The 24,589-nt window shown below is 44.3% G+C and overlaps 1 protein-coding gene across 2 annotated transcripts in view; it reads left to right on the top strand.

Moving 5' to 3' along the window:
- The first annotated feature begins 298 nt into the window (after positions 1-298).
- LOC108164872 overlaps positions 299-24,589 on the top strand; it is a 122,821-nt gene continuing 98,530 nt past the window's right edge. Inside the window, exons 1-2 of one of the 2 annotated variants that reach the window (XM_017300815.2) lie at positions 299-459; positions 3,414-3,738. In XM_017300815.2, coding sequence (XP_017156304.1) covers positions 3,477-3,738 — 262 coding nt within the window. In that variant the 5' untranslated portion in view covers positions 299-459; positions 3,414-3,476. Of the gene's footprint in view, positions 503-3,413; positions 3,739-24,589 lie in introns of both variants that reach the window. The other variant, XM_017300817.2, reaches the window with a different exon arrangement.

The following is a 24,589-nucleotide window of genomic DNA, read 5'->3' as shown; positions in this document are numbered from 1 at the left end:
GTAATCACGGCAGGTTGTCGCCCGATACTCGTTTAACGGCCATATGACGATTGCCTGCAGCTCTGACAGTCAGCGGTAAGCACAAGAAAAACTCACCATGGAAGGACCTTACCATCGGCTTTGGTATGCCTGAGCAAGGGGAAAGTCCCACAGCGCAGCGGCGACGACAGCAACAGCGAAGCAGCAACAGCAGCAGCTCCAATGCACGGGCCTTGGATGGAGCGCGTGGTGGATGGCTAGTGGAGCCGAGCGTGTCGCACGAGTCGCACGAGTCGCAGGGGGCAGCCGAAAGGCTGGCGCTGCTGCACTGCTGCTCCTGGCGTCAGGCAGAGTGGAGCCTTATAACTCACCACACGGCCAGCAGCAGCACAGTCGTCGGCCGGCTATCGTGCGCACTTGTAACGGAGCGGACCGTAACGGGATTCAACGGAGCGCCGACAACGCACGCGGCAAAAGGACGTAAGAAAGCGTTTGAAGTGTGGAAAATCCTGTGGCAAAGATCGTTAGTCTGCTTGCTGTTGGTGTTGTTGTTGTTGTTGTTGTTGTTCCTGGTGACTGGCTTTCGCGTTTATTGGATTTTCAGTTGGGGAGCACGTAGCCGCCTCTGATGGTGTTTTTTTGTTTTGAATTTTTTTTGATAAGTGAAACTTAACCGCTTTTGTGTCGCATCCTTTGTCCCGCCCGACCGTGGCTGCGTATCGGTGTGCGCGCGAAAAGGAGTGAAAAAGTTATTAATCATTAAAGGACATTTATGTCGGGCTGTGACACACGCACAAACACACACGAACAGAGGATACATTTTATACATATATTCGCCCACAATTTAGTTTACTTTGTTTTTGGAGTTTCGGGGTCTCGTCAGAGGACCGCTTCGGTTTTGTATTTTCATTTTCCCCCGGCCATTTGCGTTCTGCGGATAACTAATGTTTTCTTTCAGAAGTAATCTGCGTTTTTTCACATAACTTGAGTAACTTGAGTGTTTTACACCTGGTTTTGAACAACTTCGCATTTCTTATGAAAGTTTGCGAATGCAGCTATCAATTTTCCTTCAAAACTCTGCAGCTTAAGCTTACCGTTTTTGGAAATAGTAGTCTTTCAAATGCAGAACTATTATTTTCACAACTGTTGGCTGAGGCATCGTTTATAACTATGCCACCGTTCGATTTATACGTTGGAAATAAACAAAAGTATATTATTTCTGTACAAAAATACACTGAGCCAGAGGTAACGATAGGTACATATGTTACCAAGATGCCCTAGATGACGCGACGTTTATTAATTAATAATATTTTAATTTATTTCGACTTTCGAGAAAAATACCGCAAAAAAACATAAATTTTCCATTTAAAAACATAATGTTTCCCAAAAAGATATTTTATTTTATGCAAAACAAGCTTACCTTTGGAAAAAGTTTTAAAAAAATACCAATTTAAAAACGTTGTCATGGATTTTTGGCCGTGGCATAGTGTCATTTATTATCTGATGTCAATGCTTTGTTGGGTCTCATCCGCTGTCCCTGGAGTCTGGGGACTCTGCGACAAATTTGGCAACATGATTTTGAAAACACCGGCCAATGCATTCATTAGACAGTTAGGTGCGGGGAAATGGAAACGACCACGCGAATGCACGCAAGAGTCATACGCTAAAGGACCAATGAATGGGTGAATGGATACCGGGTACTGATGCTCCAACAGATTCGTGAATGGGCCCAGTGTATACGTGATACATTGAGCTTCTCCATATGGTCAATTTGTAGCCAATGTACTGTGGCTTTTTTTTCCTAAAAATAAAGAAAAAGTTAGAAGTACTCCACGAAACATTCGCTTTGAATCACTTTTTGATGCGATGCTATGGATTTGTATAAATAGTACCTCTGATTGGGATTTTTTTCTTCAAAGTCCGGGAACAAATTTCACTCAAATAGATAACTCAAAGATTTTTCAAAATTAGTGCTCTGTTTGTTTGTAATCCTTCTTTTATACGTAGATGTACCTGTGAACATTTTTGATCAGGAAGTTGTTTGTTTCTTTGCAAACCAGGGCTTCAGTTGTAGATCTGTCTGTCTGGAAATAAATGTGTGTGATCAAATTCAGTGGGAACCCTTGGACTACGTGTCTGTGAGCCCGATGTGGTGGCCTTTCGTTTGACAAATTATGCAAATGATGGCTCATTTGTAGGCCTTCTCATCCGTTCGACACGCTACAGGCTAATATGCGAGTTGACTTTTGAAAGTCTTTTCTTCCAGCACGTAACTAAGTGGATAAGATAAGTGAAAGCTATTTCAGCACAATGGACCTATTCGTCCGTTTGGGAACGTTGGATATTTTGCAAAATTAAACACAGTAATATTCAGTTCATATGTATGGATGTACGATACATATTTGTAAACTGTGGCAAAATCTGTAGCCTCGACTCCCTTTCTTTTAAGTGCGAGTACTTAAATTAGCCAGGACGCAGGGAATAGAGTGGAGGGATTCTCCGCTTCTCGCCATGGCAGCGCGGCACTTTACGATTCGATTGAATCCTCCCGGTCACATGGAGAAGTGAAGGACTTACGAGTGTCGCGAGTACCCAACGACATTCACTTGCACGAGATTGGAGCTGGAAGCACGTGTGTGCATGGGATTTGTGAGTCCTACTGGGACTCGTACTCGTACTCGGATACGCTGGGACGCTGCCGCAGCTGTTAAACTCTCATTGTCTCTGCCGTGATTCTTTTTGACAACGATTTATGAAAATTGAAATTCTTGTTTTATTATCCCAAACAAGGCCTGGCCTGGCCACGGACACGGCGATGGGGATGGCGATGGGGATGGGGATGGCGACGGGCTCTCCATTGTTGGCATTTGAACAATATTTTATGCAAAGTAGACTAGCCCGGGACCATTTCACAGTCGGTGCCGCCCCCTTTCCCCAGCTCCTTCCTTGGCGGCATTGATTTACAGTCAAAAGGTAGCGGGTTACCGCCTCCCCCTCGAGTGAGGTGCTCGACCTACTTTGATTTCGTTTGCCGTGCTTAGAGTTCATATTTGTGCGTTGTCGATTTTTTTTTTTTTTTTTTTCGTAATGCCTCCGACTGCCCTTCTGCCTCGTGCGCCCCTTTTGTATTTGGCCGATTGTTTCTTAGATTTCGTTGGTTCGATTTACCAGCCCTAGCTCCATATCGAGCAAGAATTCCGATTACCACCGGATCCAACACCCCCCGCCAACCAAAGGGCCCATCACGGCCCGTTATCACACAATTCCCATAATTCAATTTTTGTTTTAATTTCCGCTCTTGGACGTAAATTTAATTTCCACACTAATACATTGCTTGAAGCGTATGTGTATGTGTGTGTGTGTGTGTGTCTGTGTGTGTGTGCCAAGGGCTAAAATCAACCCAACCCAATCATATGTGCCCTGCGTATACATAGGTTCGAGCTACAGGGACTCCAGACTCGGTTCGGTCGATTCGGTCAGATCAGTGCTGCTCAAGAATGTCGATGGAGTCGAAGCCACTTACGTGTCCATGGCTGATGCTGCTACTACTGCTGGCCACGGCCATGCCGCTCCCGCCGGCAGCGGGCGGGTCCTGCCGCGAGGCGCAGCTCTGCTGCAACGGACGCGACTCCTCGTGCGTGGTGCAGAAGGCCCCCGTCAACGCCATCATTGAGGACCTGAGCGATAAGCCCTGCTACTGCGATCACGCGTGCCTCAAGCTGGGCGACTGCTGCGAGGACTTCAAGGACCACTGTGGGGGTGAGTACGAAGCTTGGGGGTAATTTCTGGGACTTAATGCCTTAATTTTGGATAAGTAAATTCACGTGCTACTTACATGCCGTCATGAGAGTGCTGCGCTTTGAAGTGATTGAGCAAGGCATCGTTTGTAGTGTTCTGCTGCTATCCAATAACATCCAAGGACATAAATATCTTGTCTAGAACAAGAACCATCCATCGAAACACTGTCAACGAGCACGTTCTCCGGCATTAAGATACTCGATTAATGAGTGGTTTTATTTGTGATTTAATTAATTTATCATGCTAATATTATATGTTCTTTAGTAGGATCTACACGTGCATTACTAGCGGGTTAGAGTGGGGGCCATTATCAGCCCCCATCAGATTACAAGTGAACATCTATTCTAGCGATAACAGAGGATCGCGAGCGTCACCCGTGGCCTTGCAACATACGACTTTGCTGAGACTATCGATAGTTACACTTTATCTTAAGGTATTATTTTGTATCTTTAACTTACCAACAACTGAGGGATATTAGATGGCTTAAGACATATGTATATACAGTACGTATGTATGAATGTGGGTACTCAGCTTGCGCGTAGAAGGGAAATTGATTACACAGCCCCACAATAATGACGTTGTCCGCCCGGAGAAGGTGGCAGTCAATCTTTATTTATTTTGGGTCGCTGAATCGACTTTTTCAAACTGTCCGGCAGCTGCTGCTGCTTAACAAGCTGCTGCTCTGAAGATATCAAAAGTCGCAGTCGAAAGCGCAAACAAAATACAAAAACTGACGACTGCCGCAGCACAGCACAGAGCCAGTCATCAGTTTTATTTGTTTTTTTCTTTTTAGTTCTTGTATTTTATTCAAGGGCTTTGAATGGGGGAATTTTTTCGGCCTGCGGGTGTGTAGCAAACTGCTTTCTGCAATTTGCCTGGCGACCCACGTCGCGCTGCTGCGGAGCCACTTACATTGTGAGTAAACTCATCAATTGTGCGGAGCTACGGATGCACTATGGGCACTTTTCGGCTTATATTCTCTATATTTGAGCTTGAATCCTTTTATCTAACAAGCATTTGAAAGTATTCTCTCATAGAACACAAAAAAACGTATGTTATTTCTGATCTAAAGAATTAAACATTAAATTAGCCATATCATCTATTACTCTGAATACCTTCTATTAATAGTCTCTCAGGCATTTGAGCTTCAAACAAATTATACTTTTCATATTCTGAAGAAAAAAACAATTGTATTTATGCCAGAAGCAAGGGGATATTTTTCACATATTTTGCACATATGTAAGTTACTGGAATACCGCTCACGCAGAAGCGTTTAAGTATGTTATCAGCTTATTCGTAAAAATGTCTTTAATAGCTAAAATATTAAAGAAAAGGTTGGGTTTCACAGCCAGGTTCATTGGAAAAACCGCTTACCAAAATTTAAAATAGAAAAAGTTCGCTTAATGCCGCCAGAAATCATACATAATTGTAATTGAATATGAAATTATTGTATTATAGTAATCGTCCTGCCGTCAGGCGGAGAGGGGAGGCGAAATTGGTTGTGTGGGCATGGTTTGCTGCTTGCGGTGGTTTTTAAGCGCCGCTTGTTCTGGCCAACTTCAGAGAGTTGGCGAGAGTTCATTATCAAAGGCCAAACTTAAGTGATGGGCAAACTTACCGACACATGGAGGCACCCAAGCACACAAATAGAAGCGCACACACGCACACACTTACACTTACCAATACCAATCCAAGCATGGAGAGCCAAATTGAACGCGGAATCCTCGACATGGCTGCGGCTCCAGACATAACTACGACTATGGTCGTAAAAAGACCAACTTAATGGCCATATCCCTAGCTAAGAGTCTACATTCATGGCTCGTTGGGTCCATGTGCGCGCGTGTGTGTGTGTGTTCGTGTCTACAGATACAATTTGTTCTTCTGCACTTCTTTTTTTGTGCCAGTCTTAATACCCGGTACTCAAAGACCACAGGAGTATATGTATGTATGTGTACAATTTGTGACAATGTATTTAATAACCAGAAGGTACCGTTCCCGACCCCATATAGCCCACACAGGCATCGTATGAGGCTCGATCAGAATCAAGAGACGATTGGATATACCCATCCTGATGAGCACCAATAGAGCTTACGACTAAATCATAATGCAAGTACATACATATGCACACTTACATAACGAATATGCGAATATATATGAGTACCGTATCGAATACCGTATCGAGTACCATACTGAGTATCGGCACGTCGAGTCGCGTGCCAGCCGGGGTTAGGGGAGAATACAATGGCTAAAGGGCTTTAATTTTATTACATACAACAAATAAAGTCAACGAACATACGCCGGCCTTCCATATTAAATAAGACGCAGACATGCGAGATACTCGTAGAAAGATGCGTGGACAGGCAACGGAAGGAGGGGGCGAGTGAGCAATAGGGATGGAGCGGAAGGATGCACTGGCACAGATAGGGACTTTGCCCAATGTTGGAATTTTTCGTGCCAGCTGCGGCTACAAGCTAAAAGATGACAAAAAATATAAAAGAGGAACCCGAACAAAAAGTAGTAAAAGTAAAAAAATAAATACAAATTACAAACCGCGTCTGTGCCAAGGAACCAGAAGTACACAGGCAGGATCAGTAGCTGGAGGTGAAGAGCCGCAGAAGGCCACGTCAAAAGCTTATTTAATTTTTCATTTAATTTGATTTAATTCGAAGTTACACACTACTGAGACTCCTGCTGGCAACTGTGTGGCGCCTCACTTGGATCACCTCACAGTGGGCACAAACGGCCAACCAGTCCGTAAGGTAAAGTCAAATAAACTATTGACTGTAGTTCGAATAGAACCCCTGAACGACTTGACCGGACCATCAATTTTTACAAATATAAACTTGAAGGGCTGTTCATTCGGGGATGTTCGGATTCTAATCAGCGTAGTGCTCACCCTTCGAAAACGAAGCGAGCAATCATCGGAGAATTGATTAAATTCTTTATAATTTTCTTGGACCGACAGTGATACCATAGTCATTAGTCGGTGATGAGGTATCAGTAACTTTGGAAGGATGGCAATAGGTCTGGACGATCAGACCTAGCCATACTTGGGCCTTGTAACCCTAAGTGGATCGAAATCAACAAGATTCTGCAAGTTTTCCACTCAAGTCCTGACTCTAGCTCTTTATATGTACTTATTAACGAATCTATACTCGCTCTATCTCGCACTCGTTTATTTCATCGGGTTTTTTGCAAGTTATCAAACAAAAACTTAGATTAAATAAAATATGTGGTAGTCTTGCTTAAGCGGTTGCTCATTTAATACTAAATAATATGTATGTTATTTGGAAGATAATGTTTTAAATTTGTATATCTCCGCTTCAGAACAAAATTATATCATTACCATTGAGCAAACTTTGAAATATATATACATATGTATGTATATATTAGTTTACCCTGTTCATATTTATGAACTACTGTTATTTTTTGCCGCCATATTGGCCGTTCCGCCCACTGTACACTACGCCCTGAAACGTTTGTGGGGGAGAGGAAGGGGAGCGAATGCCGCCACAGGTACAAATACTCCTAGAGAGGAGACAACAATGAGGAAGACCGGCAGACAATGACAGAAAACACGGAGCGTCGCGACGTTTGACATTCATTTGCCTGTTGGCCCTGTCAGGGCAGGAGGTAGCTCGTCCCGCAGACATCGTCTGAGCAAGACAATGAATGGCATGTGTTGCGCAGAGAACAGAGCTACGGACGGGTAAATGAATCAAATGAGTTCAGATGCTGACGAAGGAGTAGATAATTTCTGTCTGCGAGTGAATGATTCAGATGAGCACCGCTAAATGCCAAGCATTGAGCTATCTGTCGTCAGTTCGAGGAAGGCAGGAATGGTCCCCAAGTAAACGAATGACGTGGATAGTAAATGCATGTTCACGACACCCTCTGTCAACTGCGAAATTTGTCCTTTTGCGGCAAAGAATTAACGGAATTACATATAAATAATAGATGTAAACAAATATATGCAGACTTTTTGACTCTTGCTAGTGTCCTTCTGAGTACGCAGCTTTATTTGTGGTGCGATGCTACGAAATAAATGCAAAGCGAGCAGAAGGGGCAAGGGGCGAATTGGGAACAACAACTCGCGTGGGCAAACCATCGATCTTATTTTTTTAGCTAAAGACGGAATGAAAAAAAATATGGTACAACTGCTCTTCGATTGATGAAAGGTTAGTAGTAAGAATTTAAGGTACTATAAAGCTAATTATAAATTCGTATCGTTGTGCTAGGTTCTATTGGCATGAACGTAGGTGTATCGGTGTATATGAATGTTTGCCTACAGGTGTCGTTGGGCCCAAGATATCGCTGGCAAAGAGGCTGATAGAGAAACAGAAAAGGAATCGCAAAAACAAAGAGAAAGCATCATAAAACGTTATTTTAGGAATACCCTTTTATTGGCACAATCAGACCCTAGTTAACCTAATTAACCTAATGGAATTCTTAGCCTAATGTCATATTTATTTACAATTTAGGGCATTAGGCCAGCTTTATGAATTTTAATATGTTTTTTTTTTTTGTTTTTTAATTTGTTTATTGAATGGAAATTTAATGAGAAGATCTAAGAAAGTTAATTAAGCTGGGAAGCTGCTATGTCGTTGTTGCTTTTGGGCAAGGACGCGGTAAAACACGGCACAACAACCACAAAGAAAATCACAGATCGGCCACTATATAAGATTGTATTTTTAGTAATAAGTAATGAGGCACAAATTGACTACTACAATTTGAGTGGGTGATATATGTAAAAGTATATATGTAGAAAGATTTTGGTCTATATAGATACATTGATAGCTGTCCGGCAGGCAAAGTCGAACAGCCAAAGGGGGTGCTGAGGTTCTCTGGGTTGGCGCTGGCGTTGGCCAACCACGCAAGAACGACTTTTATCACAATCGTACCTTGGAATAAGTTTTCTGTTGTGTTGTTTATTGTAATATACATATGTATCACTGTAATACTTTACTACATATCTTTTATGTAATCATTATACCACAGTTTTGTTGCTTTTGCGAATTTTACAAAGACGTCTTTCTGTCTTTGGATTAATTTCCTTATGCTGCATGCTGCATGCACTTAGCATTATTAGCTGTACGCTCTGACAGAAAAAGCTTTGCCCTGTCTTGAGCTGCGCTCTCACGTGCACGGTTCGTCGCACTCCCGAGAGATGAGCTTCATCTGATCTATGCTGCTCTCTCTGGAATATGTACATATGTATGTATGCATGTAGAATCAGGGTGGTTCACTATTTCAATGATAGAATAAGAAAAACTGTTCCCAAGATTTGTAATGACAACATTTTTTACAGGAATTCTAGTTTTGCATTGGGTTATATGCTTGCAAACTTAAAAGTTTTATATTTTTGCCACCTCATTTCGGCTGATGGCCCACAGTGCGACGGAGGGCACAAAGTAAAATAAATTCGTATGAAGCCATAGCTGTCAAGTTAAAAATAAAAACGATAGTCAAGAACAGGGCCCAGTCGGGTCATAATGTTCTGCTCGAATTGAAGACAAGGTCACTGCTGGCGGGATAGATAGCAACGAGTCCGAGGATTGGGAAATGATGAGCCTTTGCTCTGGGATTCATTTTGGATAACACCATTCAACAGCCAACAAAAACTCTGGAATCAGATCTACCTTTTCTGATAGATATGTGGCTCCCAAATGTAAAATTATTAACGGTATATTTGTGGATGGAGTTTTTTTTGTCTAAGATTTTTTTCCAGAGGTAAGCTTGCGTTTTTCCTTATAGTTTTAATATGCTACACATCAATTTGCATCGAAAAACGACAAGAATCGAATTTATTTTCGATTTATTTATTTTCCTGAAGTCAAAGGAAAATAGCATAAAAAAATACCGCATAAAAATATCAATTTTTCATTTGAATGCCTCATATTTTCCAGACGGTACGCTTAAGGTACAACATGTACAATACCGACTAAGAGCTGCATTCATTGGCTTTTCAAAACTACTAAGTTCCTCAAATTTCGGTTCAAAGTTACATGTAAAAACGCAAGCTTACCTCCAAAATCCCTGACCCCTAAAACAAAATCATAATTCATTAAACATTTTTTGACCCCGAAACCTATCAGAAAAAGATGGTATCGCTCCCTTTAAAGAAAAGGTTTTGTTGACCAGTGTAAGAAGCCACAAAAATTCGCGTAGTGACACACACACACATACATACATCTACATAGGTACTACCATACGTGCATCTGTACGTGCTATTGGTGCCTCAATCAATCAAGTCGCCTTTGCGGAGGAATATATGAATGAAACCAGTGAAAATAATAGGTACTATGTCCCAAGTCCCTCACATGCCCTGTGCCGTCCGTTTCCCAAGGGTCCCAACGAGGGTCAACGGAACTGTCGAAAGGCCTGTTATAAGGGACTTGCCCACGGAACTCGTCAAACTCCCATAATTCACGCTAATCAGCTCGCCAACAGGCAGCCTGTGTGCTCCACATGGACGGGGACACCAATCGAGTTCGAAACATTTCCCCATGCATCTTTATTCTGCCTTTTTATTTTCGTATTTCATGCGTAATTGACGCAGCCATTTAAGTGTGTCCCGCTGAGTACGGCCTTGGGTGAGCGAAAAAACGTTCACACATAAAGATCATCCGAATGAACTATCCTTTGAGTTGAAGACTACACACTCGCATGAGCAAATATGTAGCAAGTATTCACTCGCTGAGTTTATTCATGCTCGTCCTCGTGGTCGCACAGTGGGGCATCAGCCGAAAAGATGTGAAAAAGTCCCTTTTCTGAGTGAGCGCTTTGGATGATAGATCTGTCACAGATCACAGATACACCAAACCGCATAATGAATGAGAAGCTGAAATGATTGAATGAAACAATATTTCAGAAATACTCAGGAATATATTTTGGTGAATACAAGTCGGTGTTGAAAACTGACACAAAATTAAAAAGAATAACCTTATGACCTTTGTTTTGTTCAGAAGTATTCGTTTTGCACGATTATTTCGAGGGTTTGTTACTTCGGCCCAGCAATGATCGTATTGTTTTGAGTAAAAAGCACAATGAGTTAAAATGGGAATTTCCATGGGAAGGTCCATCTAGATCAAAATATTAAATGCAATAGAAACAAATTTCCATATAATTCTGTCCCAATATTATTATAAAAACTTATAGAAAGTTAAAAATTTAACCAATTGAAATTTGACTTTATTAACATTGATGAGAAAACCTATTATAATCAGCAAAAGCTAATTATTTCGATATTTTATTATTACCTCTTCCTTTATTATTATCTCCCATAAGAGAGATGATTCTTGATAAAAGTTCTTCCACAAAGATTTTCCAAAATATTTAACAAAAATCAGAGAAAATGGTTCAGTCTCGGCTAATGGTATATTTGCAGCTCTTCGTAGTCAAGGAAATTTTTATTTCGCGCGACATGAAGTACGATACAACTAATTATTAATGAAAAGCTTCAACGTGTACCTATTATTATGATCAAGTGTGTACGTACCTTGCGATTATGCAAAACATTAAATGAAACGAGCGGGAACTTTGTGAACCGCAGCTAGGGCCGCTACTCTACATTTTTACACTCGCACACTGCACGAGGAAGAGTATGTGAGCGAGAGACTGAAAATGAGTAAGAGCGTGGAATTTCATTTGTTCATTCTGACGATTATAATGATCCGATTTAATCCAGTCTGGTAGACATAGATATTCTTTATGATTCGGCGTTTTCGGTTTTATCGTATCTTCACGGTTTTTAGTTCTTTGTAGGGGCGGAAGGTGGCAGGGCGGAATTTTGAAATACACTTGTAACAGTGTGATATTACAGGAATCTGAATGCAAAATTCGATTGCTCTAGCTCCTATAGTCTAGGAGAGAGATCTAGGACAGACATTGGCCCTGGGGGTCTCTGATATGGAATCATGAAAATGGGTCGAAGCCCAGCCTTTGGGTACCATCCTCGTTCGCCTCAAATGGGACAGGGACTGGGAACAGAGAAAATCTACGTAGCTGGGTCGAATTCAGTGCCAGGTCAGGTTAGATGGAACAAAGTTGGCTAGGTGCCAAGTCGTAGTCTATTTGAATACTCTCAGAGCTAAAGCTACTATGGAGATGGACTGTAATAATAATAAAAAATCATCCGAACATTACGGGACGGGTCTCGGGAAGCACCCGCAGAACAAACAGACGAGCGTCAGCGTCAAACAGAAGATTGGGCTCATACGGAGGCTTACCCGAGACTGCCCGAACCCCCGAGACGTGAGCCTGGTCACCAAGTGGCTGGCCATCTTGGGCCACACCAGCAAGGAGGAGGCGCTGGCCCGCGACTATTTACTGGAGCTCATACACCACCAATTGAGAGAGTCGAATCGCCTCTCATCGCCCTTCACGAAGCTGGAGAGCTACAGGCGGGAGCTGCACTCGGTGCTAAGGAAGGTGGGCCGACAGCAGCTGTGGCGGCTCGGGCTCCTGAAGCGGCAAAGCATGACGGCGCTGCGGGTGCCCAAGCCCTCGCGGGCGAGCCTAATCGCCCACCACGCACATCCCCCCAAGCCCCAGGCCAGCAAGGAGGCCATGAAGCAAGTGTGGAGGCAGAAAATCTATCAGCTGGACGAGCTCGAGGCGCAGTACAGGTGGGAGAAGAAGCAGTTAAGAGAGTTCCAATCGGCAGCCGCATTCGTAGTCGCAGCCAAGTCCAAGGAAGGCCGCAAGCCGCCCCAAAAGTCGCCCCAAAAGCCGCCCATGGTGTTGACCGTGGCACATAAAGAGTTATTGTGCGGCAAGGAGCGAAAGAACGAAGTTAAGACGAAGGCAAAGTTTACGGATGTACCGGCTTCGTGTCCGCTGTTGGCCGAGCGCAACAACCAATATCGCCAGTGCAGGCGCCAGACGATCCTGGAGCGCAAGGAAAGGGAACGCAAGGAGCGGAACCAGCGCGAGTACGAGCGCGAGCAGCAGCGGCTCCTCAGAGCCGAGCGGCAGCAGAAAGAGAAGGAGCTCCTCCTCAGCAATCGGGCTGATCGCGAGAAGGAGCACCGCGAGCGGAGCCGCACAGTGCAGGAGAGACGCCAGCACGAGCGCCAGCTGATCGAGAGCCGGAAGGAGAGGCAGCGTCCCTGGGAGCTTAAGTCCAGCGAACAGGGCCAGCGGAGCCGACCGCTCTTCGAACGGAACCAAAGCGTGCGCCAGCTGCAGGCCAAACTACTTCGCCGGCAATCGTCTTGGCTTTGCAATGGCACTGTGAGAGAGGAGAGTCTGGGCCTGCGCATCCATCTGGATGGCTGGATGTGCGATGTGTGCCAGCAGAATGTGCGTCTCGACCCCAAGGTGGTAAGGAGCTGCAGTTTGGAGCCGCAGAAGAAACTTCGGGCGGAGAACTCCAGCTCTAACGCCAACGCCAACAACAAGAAGCTGGCCAAAGGAGAGCGCGACCGTCAACAGATGCAGAAGCTTGAGATGGAGATGGAGAAGCCCGAGTGGCACAGGCAGCGAGCACCTGAGAAGAGCTCAGACGAGGAGAGCAGCGCAGAGGAGAAAGCAGGCAAGGACGCGCAAGGACCCAGAAGAGGGTCTACGAAAAAGAATGAGAATGCTAAAAATGTGAAGTCGGAAGAAAAGCAGAGACCGACGGATGTTCGCGAAAGTCAAAAGAGTATAAATGAGATGAACGCAAGAAAAGTACTCAAAAGTACTGGTGGAGAAGGACAGCTTGAAGGGGAAAAGCGGAAGGAGGTCGCAATTCGATGGGAGCGGAAGAGGATAGAGAGCGAAGAGATCAAACGAAAAGAATCAAATGACATTGAAAACAGGGAAGAGGAGCACCAGAAGAGGGCAACAGAAAAGCTTGAAAGGAAAGAGCTGGAGAAGAAGCCGAGTAAGGAGCCTGAAAAGAAGGAGATGCCAAAGGACCGTGCGATAGTGAAGAAACGGCCGTGTGAGGAGTGGATAGTCAAAGAGGGAGCGCCGGAGGGATGCACCGATGAAGACACCATTACGCATGAGAGTAGGTCTGCGACGGAAAGGGACACGGAAGAGGAGCAAATGGACAGAAGAAGGGAAATGCAATGGGATTTGCTGCTGAAGGTTTTGCAATCGGAAAAATTTAAAAGACGACGTCAAAGCCAAGAGACGGCAAACGACAGAAGTGCTTTGAAAACAAAAGAAGAGCCTGAACGGAAGCCCAGCAGGTATAATACGCTCGAGGAAGCACAGCAGAGGAAGGAGCTCAGACTGCGAGAGTCAGAGGATGGGAGAAAAAGGGAGCAGATGGAACTAGCAGATGCGGATGGGAACCGAGCAAAGAAAGAGCTTGAAAAGAGAGCCAGCCTTCGTCAGCATGAGGAGGCAATAAAGAGGGAAAAAGAAGAGTGCGAAAGAAAGGAGCTTGAGAAGCAGAAGCTGATGATTGAAAGTCAGATAATGAAAGCGTGTCCCTGGCAAGAGTGGCCTACGCTGGGAGCACTGAAGAAAATATTTATCGAAGAAAGGGCTTCGGCTGCGACTGGTCCACAGACGGTAGAGGAAAACTACAATCGACGAGAGGGAGGAAGGGCAACGCAGTGGGATATACCAGTGAAGAAAAGACAATCGAAGGAGAAGAACCTGCGACATCAAAGTCAAGAGCCAGACAATTCAAGAAAAGAGGTGGAAGAAAAAGATGCGCTTAAGTTGAGGACCTGGCCAGAACAGGCCGTGAGGGAACAGCGGGAGGAGGAGCTTCGCGCTCCAGAGAAGCAGAAGCAGAAGATAGAAAGGCAAGATCTTCGACGGGAAGAGACAAAAGAGACCAAAAGTAGAGAAGGCACGGAAAAGAAATCCAAGGAAGAGCTCCAGCTGGAGCAGCCAGTGCAGGACCGAATACCGCACGGGGAGCGCGAAAAATTAAGACAAAGTAAGGAAATTCAAATGAAAAGAAGCACAGACCCCGAAAGGATGTCCAGAAAAGAAAAGACCGAGTGTGAAAATCCAGGGAATGTCAGACTTCACAAAGAGTTTTTGAGCATGAAAATTATGTTGGCTCAAAAAGAATTACAAAATTATCTAGAAAAATATGAAGTCGAAAGTAAATCCAGTGAAAAAAAGCTCGAACGGGTGCTCCGAGAGCAGGAGCGTATTTTAAAAGAAGGGCAGAAGAATAGCGAAAAAAAACAGGTCAAATGGAAGGAGAATCAGATCAAGACAAAGGAACAGCCAGAAAAGAGAGCCAAGGAGCAAGATCGTGAGCGTGAACCAGAGGACGAGGAGCTCAGACTTCGAAAGGAGCTTAAGATGATGGAAAACGGAAAGAAGAGCTGTTTAAATGTAAGGGAAGAGCCCACTGGGAGAGCAACGAAGGAAGAATTAGAACGGGAACAGCAGCCGAGTGATGACCGAATGCTAAATGGTAAGGAAACGGAAGGTCTGCCAAGAGAAGAGCTCAAGCGGAAGGAGGAGAAGGAGAGGAAGGAAGAACAAACAAAAATAATAGCATCGGGATACAAGCTCGACCGTGAGCAGAGAGGGAGGGCGCACGCACCGCAGGAGGAGCGACAGAAGAGAGAAGATGAGAGCCAGCACAAGTTGAGAAATGACATGAAAAAAAGAGAAGAGCTCGATGCAAAAGGGATGGAGGATGAGTTTGAGGGGCGACATGGAGAGGACAAAGTCACAGAAGAGCTCGATGAGAGAGGCAGTGAAAAACTCGAATCTAGAGCTACAGAAGTGGAGCTTAAAGGTAAACACATGGAGCTTGATCAGAAAAAGTCTAAGAAGGAGATCGAAATTCGTAGGCGAAAGAAGAATGAGCTTGAAACAATGAGTAAAGACCCAGAAGATCTTCCAAAGAAATGTGGTGGCAACGGTAACGAGTTCGAGGGGAGAGCAGAAGACCAAGAGCTCGAACGGAAACAGGTCGATAGTGTGCAACAATTTTACGAGCAGTTGAAAAGGGCAGAAAAAGAAGAGCTCGAGTCCAAGGATAAGGAGGTCAAAGGGAGGGAAAAGAAACAAACAAAACTGGAGGACAAGCGATCGAAGAGAGCCAATCTGAAAGAGAAAGAGTCTACAGCTGGAGCAACAGAAGAGCTTAATGAGCAGCTCCCAGGACACGCAAAAGGAGAGATGGGCTCCTCCAAAGCCGCGCTCCTGCAGAAAGAAGCGGACAACGCTTTCATTGAAGTTCTTTGTGATTTCCGGAAGAGATTCCTGGGCAGGGCCACGCAGTGTCCCTGTTCCTGGGCACAGCTGCAAGGCGAAGGGAGCAAGCCCATCAATGATATCCAGGGTCTTGATCAGGTACTCCATGAGCTCAACAAGAACGTGACTGGCTCGCAAAAAGTCAGTGGCAGATGTTTGGCAACTATCCCGGAGGACTCTGATCACACAAAATATGTCAACCTCCTCCACCAGTTACCCGAGCACAGTTCAGGAGATTGCGCATCACTCCAAAGCAGGCCCAAGGAGTGGACAGAGAACCACGCCCATACCAGTTCGGAGCAGACTAGCGATTCTGGAAAGGCATTGCAAACAGAAACAAAACGGACGACAAGGCCACTACCGCGTAAGCAGCAAAGCATCAGTGGGATCGGGGACCAGGCCGCAGCCTGGTACGCTTCGTACTACGAAGTAAAGATGAAAGTTGGTAGTGAATCGAAGCCTCGTTCCAGCTCAAGTTTCGAGTACTTCGCTCCAAGACCTTCCATGTCACAGCACGAACGATGGGTTCGCTTTATGGAAACCGACGAAGGCACTAGCGTTGGCGATACAGAGACTAGTACCGACGTCCCGGATCAAGTCCAGGGCATGAGCTGTCCGCAGAAGAAGACTTGCATGATGGAGCAGCAGCAAGACGCAGAGGAAGTTGAGCAGCAATCAAAGCAAACTCAGATGGTTTCTCCTCCAGTGAGCTATTGCACGCGAACCGGAAGGAAGCGCTTTCGTCCAAAGTTAGCCCGCAACCAGCTAAATCGCAGGAAGGGACTGTCCCGACACCAAGAGCGTCATGTTTCCTGCCCCATTCTGTCTGGAAAGGGAGAAGCCAATGAAGATCCAGAGGCACTGTGCCGGCGACTGCAGTCCGATAATGCGCTGATGGAGAGAAAGATCGCCGAGGCTATGAGAAGGAACCGCGGAAAACATATCGCGGTGTCAATGATGAGCGGGGCTGCAAATGTGGTCAGACTTTTCCAACTGGGAAGGAGGACCCAGGAACCGAAACCAGAAGAAACGAGATGGACGGAACATTTCGGGGGGGACTTGCCCCATGACTTCGACTTGCCAACCTCCACGCTAAGAAAGATAATTCACAGTGAGTCACAGCGGGCAGTGGAGCTACCAGGCCGCATTTTCCAAACAATATCCAAGGCTCTGCACAGTCGTGGTGGCCAACTGACTGGCAGCCTCCTCAAGTGCATTGATACGATGGATGCAAGCCTGGAGGAACACCTGCGAAGAGTCCTGAACAGCCAGTTTGAGGTGTGGCACGTCCCTGAGCTCTTGCAGATGGCTGCCAAATTGGAGGACGAAGAGCGGAATACGGCTACCAACAGCCTAGCAGAAACCTGCAGGGCTACTCAGAAGTCCCACCAGCAGCATTGGGAACAGTTGTCAGGCCATTTCATTAGCTTGACACAAACAAGCTTCAGCGACCATTGCGACGTGGAGGACGACCTCGTTCAGGCTGCATTCCAGACTGTCGTCAAATCTTACACGGCCTGGAGCAGCCGGAGACTTAAAAACGTAGCACGAGATTAGTTTGTTCTATATAAAGAAAACTATATAAAATGTTTCGCAGAAATACTAAAACTAGGCAGGCACTAGGCACTACTAAAAAACGCAGGCACGTTGAATTGCTGCAGTTAGTGTTTCTTTATCTTCGTATTGCTTTCCTCCTTCGAATACTTTCTGCGCAAGCCAGCCCCATACATTTTCAATTACGTTAAGATCTGGAGAATATGGTGGCCATGTCATGATATTAACGTTTTGACTGGAAATAAACGACTTCACTACTCGAGCGTTATGAATCGGGGCATTATCTTCTTGGAAAATCCATGGGATTGGTCCGAAGAGATCATTTAACTTTGGAAATACGGATTCCAACAGTGTTTTGAAGCGCTCACCGTTCATTTTCTGATCTATAAAAATTAAATCCATTGTACTGTTTCTCGACTGTGAGCTCATCTTTTCGCAAATCATTAAAATAAAATTGAAAGCCATTAGGTCCGTCAAAATTTAAACGTTTTTCATCAGTAAAGACCACCGAACGCCAATCATTAAATCGAGTGTCAGTTTGAACATTCCACGTCATGTGTTCCTTCGCATATTAAAGCCGTTTTTCTTTGTATATAGCTTTTAGAGGTGGTTTTTATACCCGATACTCAAAATGAGTATTGGGGTATATTAGATTTGTGGTGAAAATGGATGTGTGTAACGTCCAGAAGGAATCGTTTCCGACCCCATAAAGTATATATATTCTTGATCAGCATCAATAGCCGAGTCGATTGAGCCATGTCTGTCTGTCCGTCTGTCCGTCCGTCCGTCTGTCCGTCCCCTTCAGCGCCTAGTGCTCAAAGACTATAAGAGCTAGAGCAACGATGTTTTGGATCCAGACTTCTGTGATATGTCACTGCTACAAAAATATTTCAAAACTTCGCCCCGCCCACTTCCGCCCCCACAAAAGACGAAAATCTGTGGCATCCACAATTTTAAAGATATGAGAAAACCAAAAACGCAGAATCATAGATAATGACCATATCTATCAGATTGCTGAATCTGGATCAGATCGGATCATTTTTATAGCCAATAGGAACAAATCAATTTGCAGTGGCTACGCAGCGCCCGACGTCACGCTCAGACTGATTTTCTGTCTCTCTCGCACGCACTCTTTGTCGTGTCGTTTAATATTAGCGGCGTCTGCCGGAGGAGAGCCATACTGACTTAGTATCGGGTATAACCGTAGAGTTGCGGTGTCCGCAGCAACTCACAACGTTCCCCCTCGTTTTTCTTAATTTTTAGATGTTTAGCACTTTTGATTGTACGCTGGTTTTCCAAAAGCCGTACTCTTACTCGTCTCTTTCGAGAAGGTTGTACGACCAGATATTGATGACCGGATTCCGAAGAAACAGGCGACAACTTATGTGGCATTTGACACTCTTTCAAACGCCTATACTGTCGATTGCTGTTTTTTCTGGCTCGTGACTAGCCCTGATTTGCGATGCCAGAAACGTGGCTTAAGTAGCCGTGGCTCTATTTGATCACCTGTTCTACGCATCCATTGACAAGAGCTTTTTTTGGGCTATTGTCAAAGTACACTGTATCTTGCGAGATAAATAAGTCTTGACGGCCAAATGTTCATGCAATATTGAATGTGTCCTGGCCCCATTGATGTCCAAAGTTGCCTCTATCTCACATGCACACCCGAAATACATCCTTTGACGAAGAACGTCTTCGATTGAGTGCTTTGTAGCCGTTCTCGCAGGTTTCCGCAGTTTTTTGCAGTTTTTCAGCCTGGTGACGTGCCAGCAGAGAGGGCTGCCAGCATTCATCGTGCTATACTGCTATCTACCTCACCCAGGCCGCTTATTTACCTTATCTGTATGCATCTGTGTCAATGTTCATTTTAATGTACTCTTCGGTCTGCCATCGCTGCCAGCGACGCCTAAAGTCGCACTCAGTTTGGGAAAAATCAACGTGAATGGAAATGGAAAATCGCACATAAGAACACGACACTTAAGCCATTGTGCTGCATCTCTCCTGGCCAGATCCTGCCCTTGATCTGCCCGGGTATCAACCCATTCATGCGCTCCACTTCGCACAGTGGGGCCTCAGACGAAATGAGGTGGCAAAAGTATTTTACAGAGGAGCGCCTTGGATAATGAGAGTATGAGTTTTTAGAAATTTAAACTTTAAAAGTTTTTAGCAATCTATTGAACAAATTCAAGACAATGCCGTGGTCTTAGAATATTTTCCCTTCAAAAACATTATGTTTTATTAATTTTGAAAGCTGGAATGACCGAAGGACCCTCTGTGCGACGCCAAAAGTGAGGGGGATGTGGGATAAAAAGCAGTTTCGGGACTGGCTGTGGCTTTTGGAGTTGTCTGCTCTGTTGTACGGGTATGTGGTGCATTATTCTCACCACTTAACCTCACCTTCCAACTGCTCCAAGTCTGACTTTTTTACCTCACGTCATCAGCAGTTTTCCTTTGTGTGCTCTCTCCTTCCTTGCCATAATAAATTATGTCAAATTAATTAAATCGACGACAGTCGCTGGCTGCAAAGGAAGTTGCGTGTTGGCCTGATGGAGAATTATACCATCCGAGTATATACATATTGGGCGCCCAGGAAAGCGGAGAAAGCTGATCCGACCGAATTGCACAAATCGGATATGAGCCTGGCGAATGCGTATTTCCGATTAAAAGCAACATTTAATTCAATTATTTGAATGGAATTCAATACGATTGTGGCTGCATGGGCAAAGCTAACACTCTCTCTCGCTCTCTTTTCACCAACGAATCACCACTTCTCGCTCACTCCGCCAGGGGGCGCACACGGAATGAAGAAGAGTGTGTCTGAGGGAGGGTAAGCCATGGGAAATAATTGTCTTTATTCTGGCTATAATAATTATTCGATTCTGCAATCTACGCTCTCGGATTTTCCATGTCTTCGAAATTGTGAAGACCACAGATTTTCATTCATTGAGGGGGTAGTAGAGGGCGAGAAAAATGCAATACAAAAATCTTGATTCAGTATGGTATCACAGGAGTCTGCACACAAAATGTGTCTGCTTACAGTCTTATAGTCTCCGTGAATTAGGCCACAAACATGATGGATAGGCAAACGATATATCGGCTCGGCTAATGACGCTGACGAAACGCTTCCTTCCTATAATTTTTGAGTACCTGGTATACCTACACGAGTAGAATGGTGATGTCGATAAGATATTATTGCATTTAATTGGCGCCAAAAGGTATGCCATGATTTGGTTTATGCTCTATCAATGAACCAGCCTCTATTCTTTCCGGATCTGCATCCAGTAGATTTCTGTTTATGGAGTTTCTTGATGAAAGCTTAAGTGGAACACCATACAAATTGCCATTTTTCTGTACATATTTTCATATAAATGATTGATAATGTTTATATTTCAGCAACTACAAGTATTGTACATATATGGGCATAAATTTTGCGGGGTATCAAATAATTGAGTCACGTAAATACATAAATAAACATATGTATGTATGTATATGTATATGGTCATCTCGGCTCACCTTGTTTAGCCCGGCACTGCAGACGCTTAATTGGAAATTTTCCTAAGTATGCTTTGACTAATGAGTTTTTCAGCAAGTGGGCAAAACAAAGGAATCGGAGCACACAGGGAGTGTGGTTATGTGTGTGTACAATATTTGTGTGCAATCTGAAAAGCAGAGAAGGGGGACAATAGTAAGCAGGCTAGGCTGGCAGGCTAGGCCTCTGGCTGGCTGGCTGGCCTAAAAGGTAACGGTTCCAAAAAGTCGGCTGGCAAATGCACATTAACAAAAGCGACGCACACATAGGCAAACGACCTTGATTAAACCATAAAAGGACATATGTGTGCACACAACTTGGCTATGAAACTGTGGAAAATACTGTTCCCGTTTCTGTTTCGATCATCATCTGGTCTCTGGCCTGTTGAATCGACTACTTTGATCAGCCCAGTCAGTGCTTCTGGCCTTCTGTCTGCGTCTGCTAACCTTCTTCTTAGTTCCTGGTTTTTGTTGTTCTTTTGAAATGCATACACACGCGTGCACATATGTACTTTCTTGGTTACTTGCACAACACTCAGCCAGAACCACACAAGGGTAAGTGAAACTTCGGGCAGAATAAGCCAGAAGCTGGAATTTATTTGATGCTTCGCATTCCGTTTCGGTTTCGACACAACTTTTCCAATTCTTTTTTCTGGCATTGTTGTTGTTGCCGTAGTTGTACGAGTAATTAGTGCATGTTACAATTGAAAGGATATCTGTATCAGAGAGTATGTATGTGTGTGTGTGCTGGTCCTCAGTGTGCTGTGTTTGACACTCGCCCCGACATTCAGCATTCAGTATCCCCATTAACTGACCCAGTTCCGGGTTGTCCCGTCGTCCGCCTCCGCCTCCTGCGCCATTGAGTCCTTTGGACTAGTTTTTCAACATTATTTTTGTATTAGTTTCGTTTTTCTGGCCCCCCGTATTTCGGTATCTTCTTATTTTGGCTTTATTTCGCTACCGCTTCTCCAACTTCCGGTGAGATTATTGGCACCGGGCCAAGGACAGTGTCAGTGTCAGTGTCAGGCTCGTGCGGCCAAAACTGGTCCGAACTAAGAAGCGCTACAGGAACAGGTGCTTAGCAAATGACGCTAAATTGTTATTGCATGGTGCCTTTTTATACCCGATACTCAAAATGAGTATTGGGGTATATTAGATTTGTGGTAAAAGTGGATGTGTGTAACGTCCAGAAGGAATCGTTTCCGACCCCATAAAGTATATATATTCTTGATCAGCATCAATAGCCGAGTCGATTGAGCCATGTCTGTCTGTCCGTCTGTCCGTCCGTCCGTCCGTCCGTCTGTCCGTCTGTCCGTCTGTCCGTCCCCTTCAGCGCCTAGTGCTCAAAGACTTTAAGAGCTAGAGCAACGATGTTTTGGACCCAGACTTCTGTGATATGTCACTGCTACAAAAATATTTCAAAACTTCGCCCCGTCCACTTCCGCCCCCACAAAGGACGAAAATCTGTGGCATCCACAATTTTAAAGATATGAGAAAACCAAAAACGTAGGATTGTAGAGAATGACCATATCTTTAAGACTGCGGAATCTGAATTGGATCGTATTATTATAGCCAGCATCAAGAAAACAATTTCATTTTTTCTCGCCCTGTCTCTCTCTAACACACACGTAGCATAGGCGGCTTTGCTTAGAGTAAAACATTAGCGCCTAGATCTCAGAGACTACAAAAGCTAGAGCAACCAAATTTGGTATCCACACTCCTAATATATCGGACCGAGACGAGTTTGTTTCAAAATTTCGCCACACCCCCTTCCGCCCCCGCAAAGGACGAAAATCTGGGGATATTCAAAAATCTCAGAGACTATTAAGGCTAGAGTAACCAAATTTGGTATCCGCACTCCTGTTAGATCTTACTATAAAACGTGTATCTCAAAATTTCGCCCCACCCCCTTCCGCCCACACAAAAGACAAAAATCTGTTGCATCCACAATATTGCACATTCGAGAAAACTAAAAACGCAGAATCATAGATAATGATCATATCTATCAGATTGCTGAATCTGGATCAGATCAGATCATTTTTATAGCCAATAGGAACAAATCAATTTGCAGTGGCTACGCAGCGCCCGACGTCACGCTCAGACTGATTTTCTGTCTCTCTCGCACGCACTCTTTGTCGTGTCGTTTAATATTAGCGGCGTCTGCCGGAGGAGAGCCATACTGACTTAGTATCGGGTATAACCGTAGAGTTGCGGTGTCCGCAGCAACTCACAACGTTCCCCCTCGTTTAATTTGAAATTACCGCCAAAAGCTAATAGGACTTTATCCGATGGGCCCACAACCAAACATCGATCTTCAGATATATTTGGTGCTAAACAAAACGAGGGAGAGCGGTAAAGGCCGCGGCTCTACTTTATACCTGGTACTCAGTGAGTATTAATGTGAGCTTATGATTTATGTAGTATATGCAATATATGTACATATTTTATATGTCGTTTGGTTCGCAAATAAGAGCCAATTGATTTTTTGCCAAACAAAAATACCATACAAGTCGGTCGAACCGTTTGGATGATTTTTATATATTAGATTTTATCTGTTTACATGTTTCTTTACGTTTTTTTACAACTATTTTTATATTTCCATTCTCCACCAGAGGGCACACACTGCAAATGCAACAGTGTGTTTGAGAGAGAGAGAGAGAATGGGTAATGTGGGCACGTGGAAGGCTGGCAGTCTACATAGTAGATACAGACGTTCTCTATGATCCTATGTTTTTGTTTTCTCGTATTTTTAAAATTGCGGATCAATTCATATATGATCAAGAATATATAAACTTTATGGTGTCGGAAACGTTTCCTTCTGGATGTTACAAACAAGACTAATATATCCCTAAACTCTTCGAGTACCAGGTATAAAATGGGTGTGATACAATGGTTTGTTGAATTAGTACTTTTTTTAAGTAGACTAAAAAAATAATATCGGTACAGAATTGTGTGGAAATGTGTTTTATTGAATTGGAATTTGTTGGTCTTCACGGACCTTTCCATAGAAGTGCCCTCATATGTACAAAGAGTCTGAATAAATATAGTTGCGGTACGGGTGCCAGTACTCTGAACGTTTGGCATGGACTGCAATTGGCGAACCTTGGAGTAGCGCTCAAAAATACCAAACAGCCGTATACATATATGAGTATCCAATCATACATTTGTATGAACAATGTACATATATCAAGGTGCCTTTTTCGCTACTCAGTCAGCCAAGAACCACTCATGGTAATGGCATTTTTCTGTTCGTAAGTGTTGGTGGAGGGGCGGGGGCGTGGTCTCCGCAAGAAAATTGTTTGCATCGCACTTGTAATAACATTCGACCCAAAAATTAAAAATCCACATGGCAATGGCGCACTCAAAGGGGGTGGCGAAGAGTGGGTCGAGCGGCTGAGTGTCAGAGCGAGATAGCGAGTGAAAACATTCGAATAATTGCTACTCAATCGCAATTGAGCCACAAATATGGCTCCGGTAGGCACAGCGGAAGCACTACATGCTGGAAAATTCGGATTCTGGTGATGATTGTTCATTTAAAAAATATTTTTCACATCTATTTAAT

The sequence above is a fragment of the Drosophila miranda genome, chromosome XL, assembly GCF_003369915.1.
Source record: "Drosophila miranda strain MSH22 chromosome XL, D.miranda_PacBio2.1, whole genome shotgun sequence".
Lineage (NCBI taxonomy): Eukaryota > Metazoa > Arthropoda > Insecta > Diptera > Drosophilidae > Drosophila > Drosophila miranda.
This window is presented reverse-complemented; position numbering and strand designations above follow the sequence as displayed.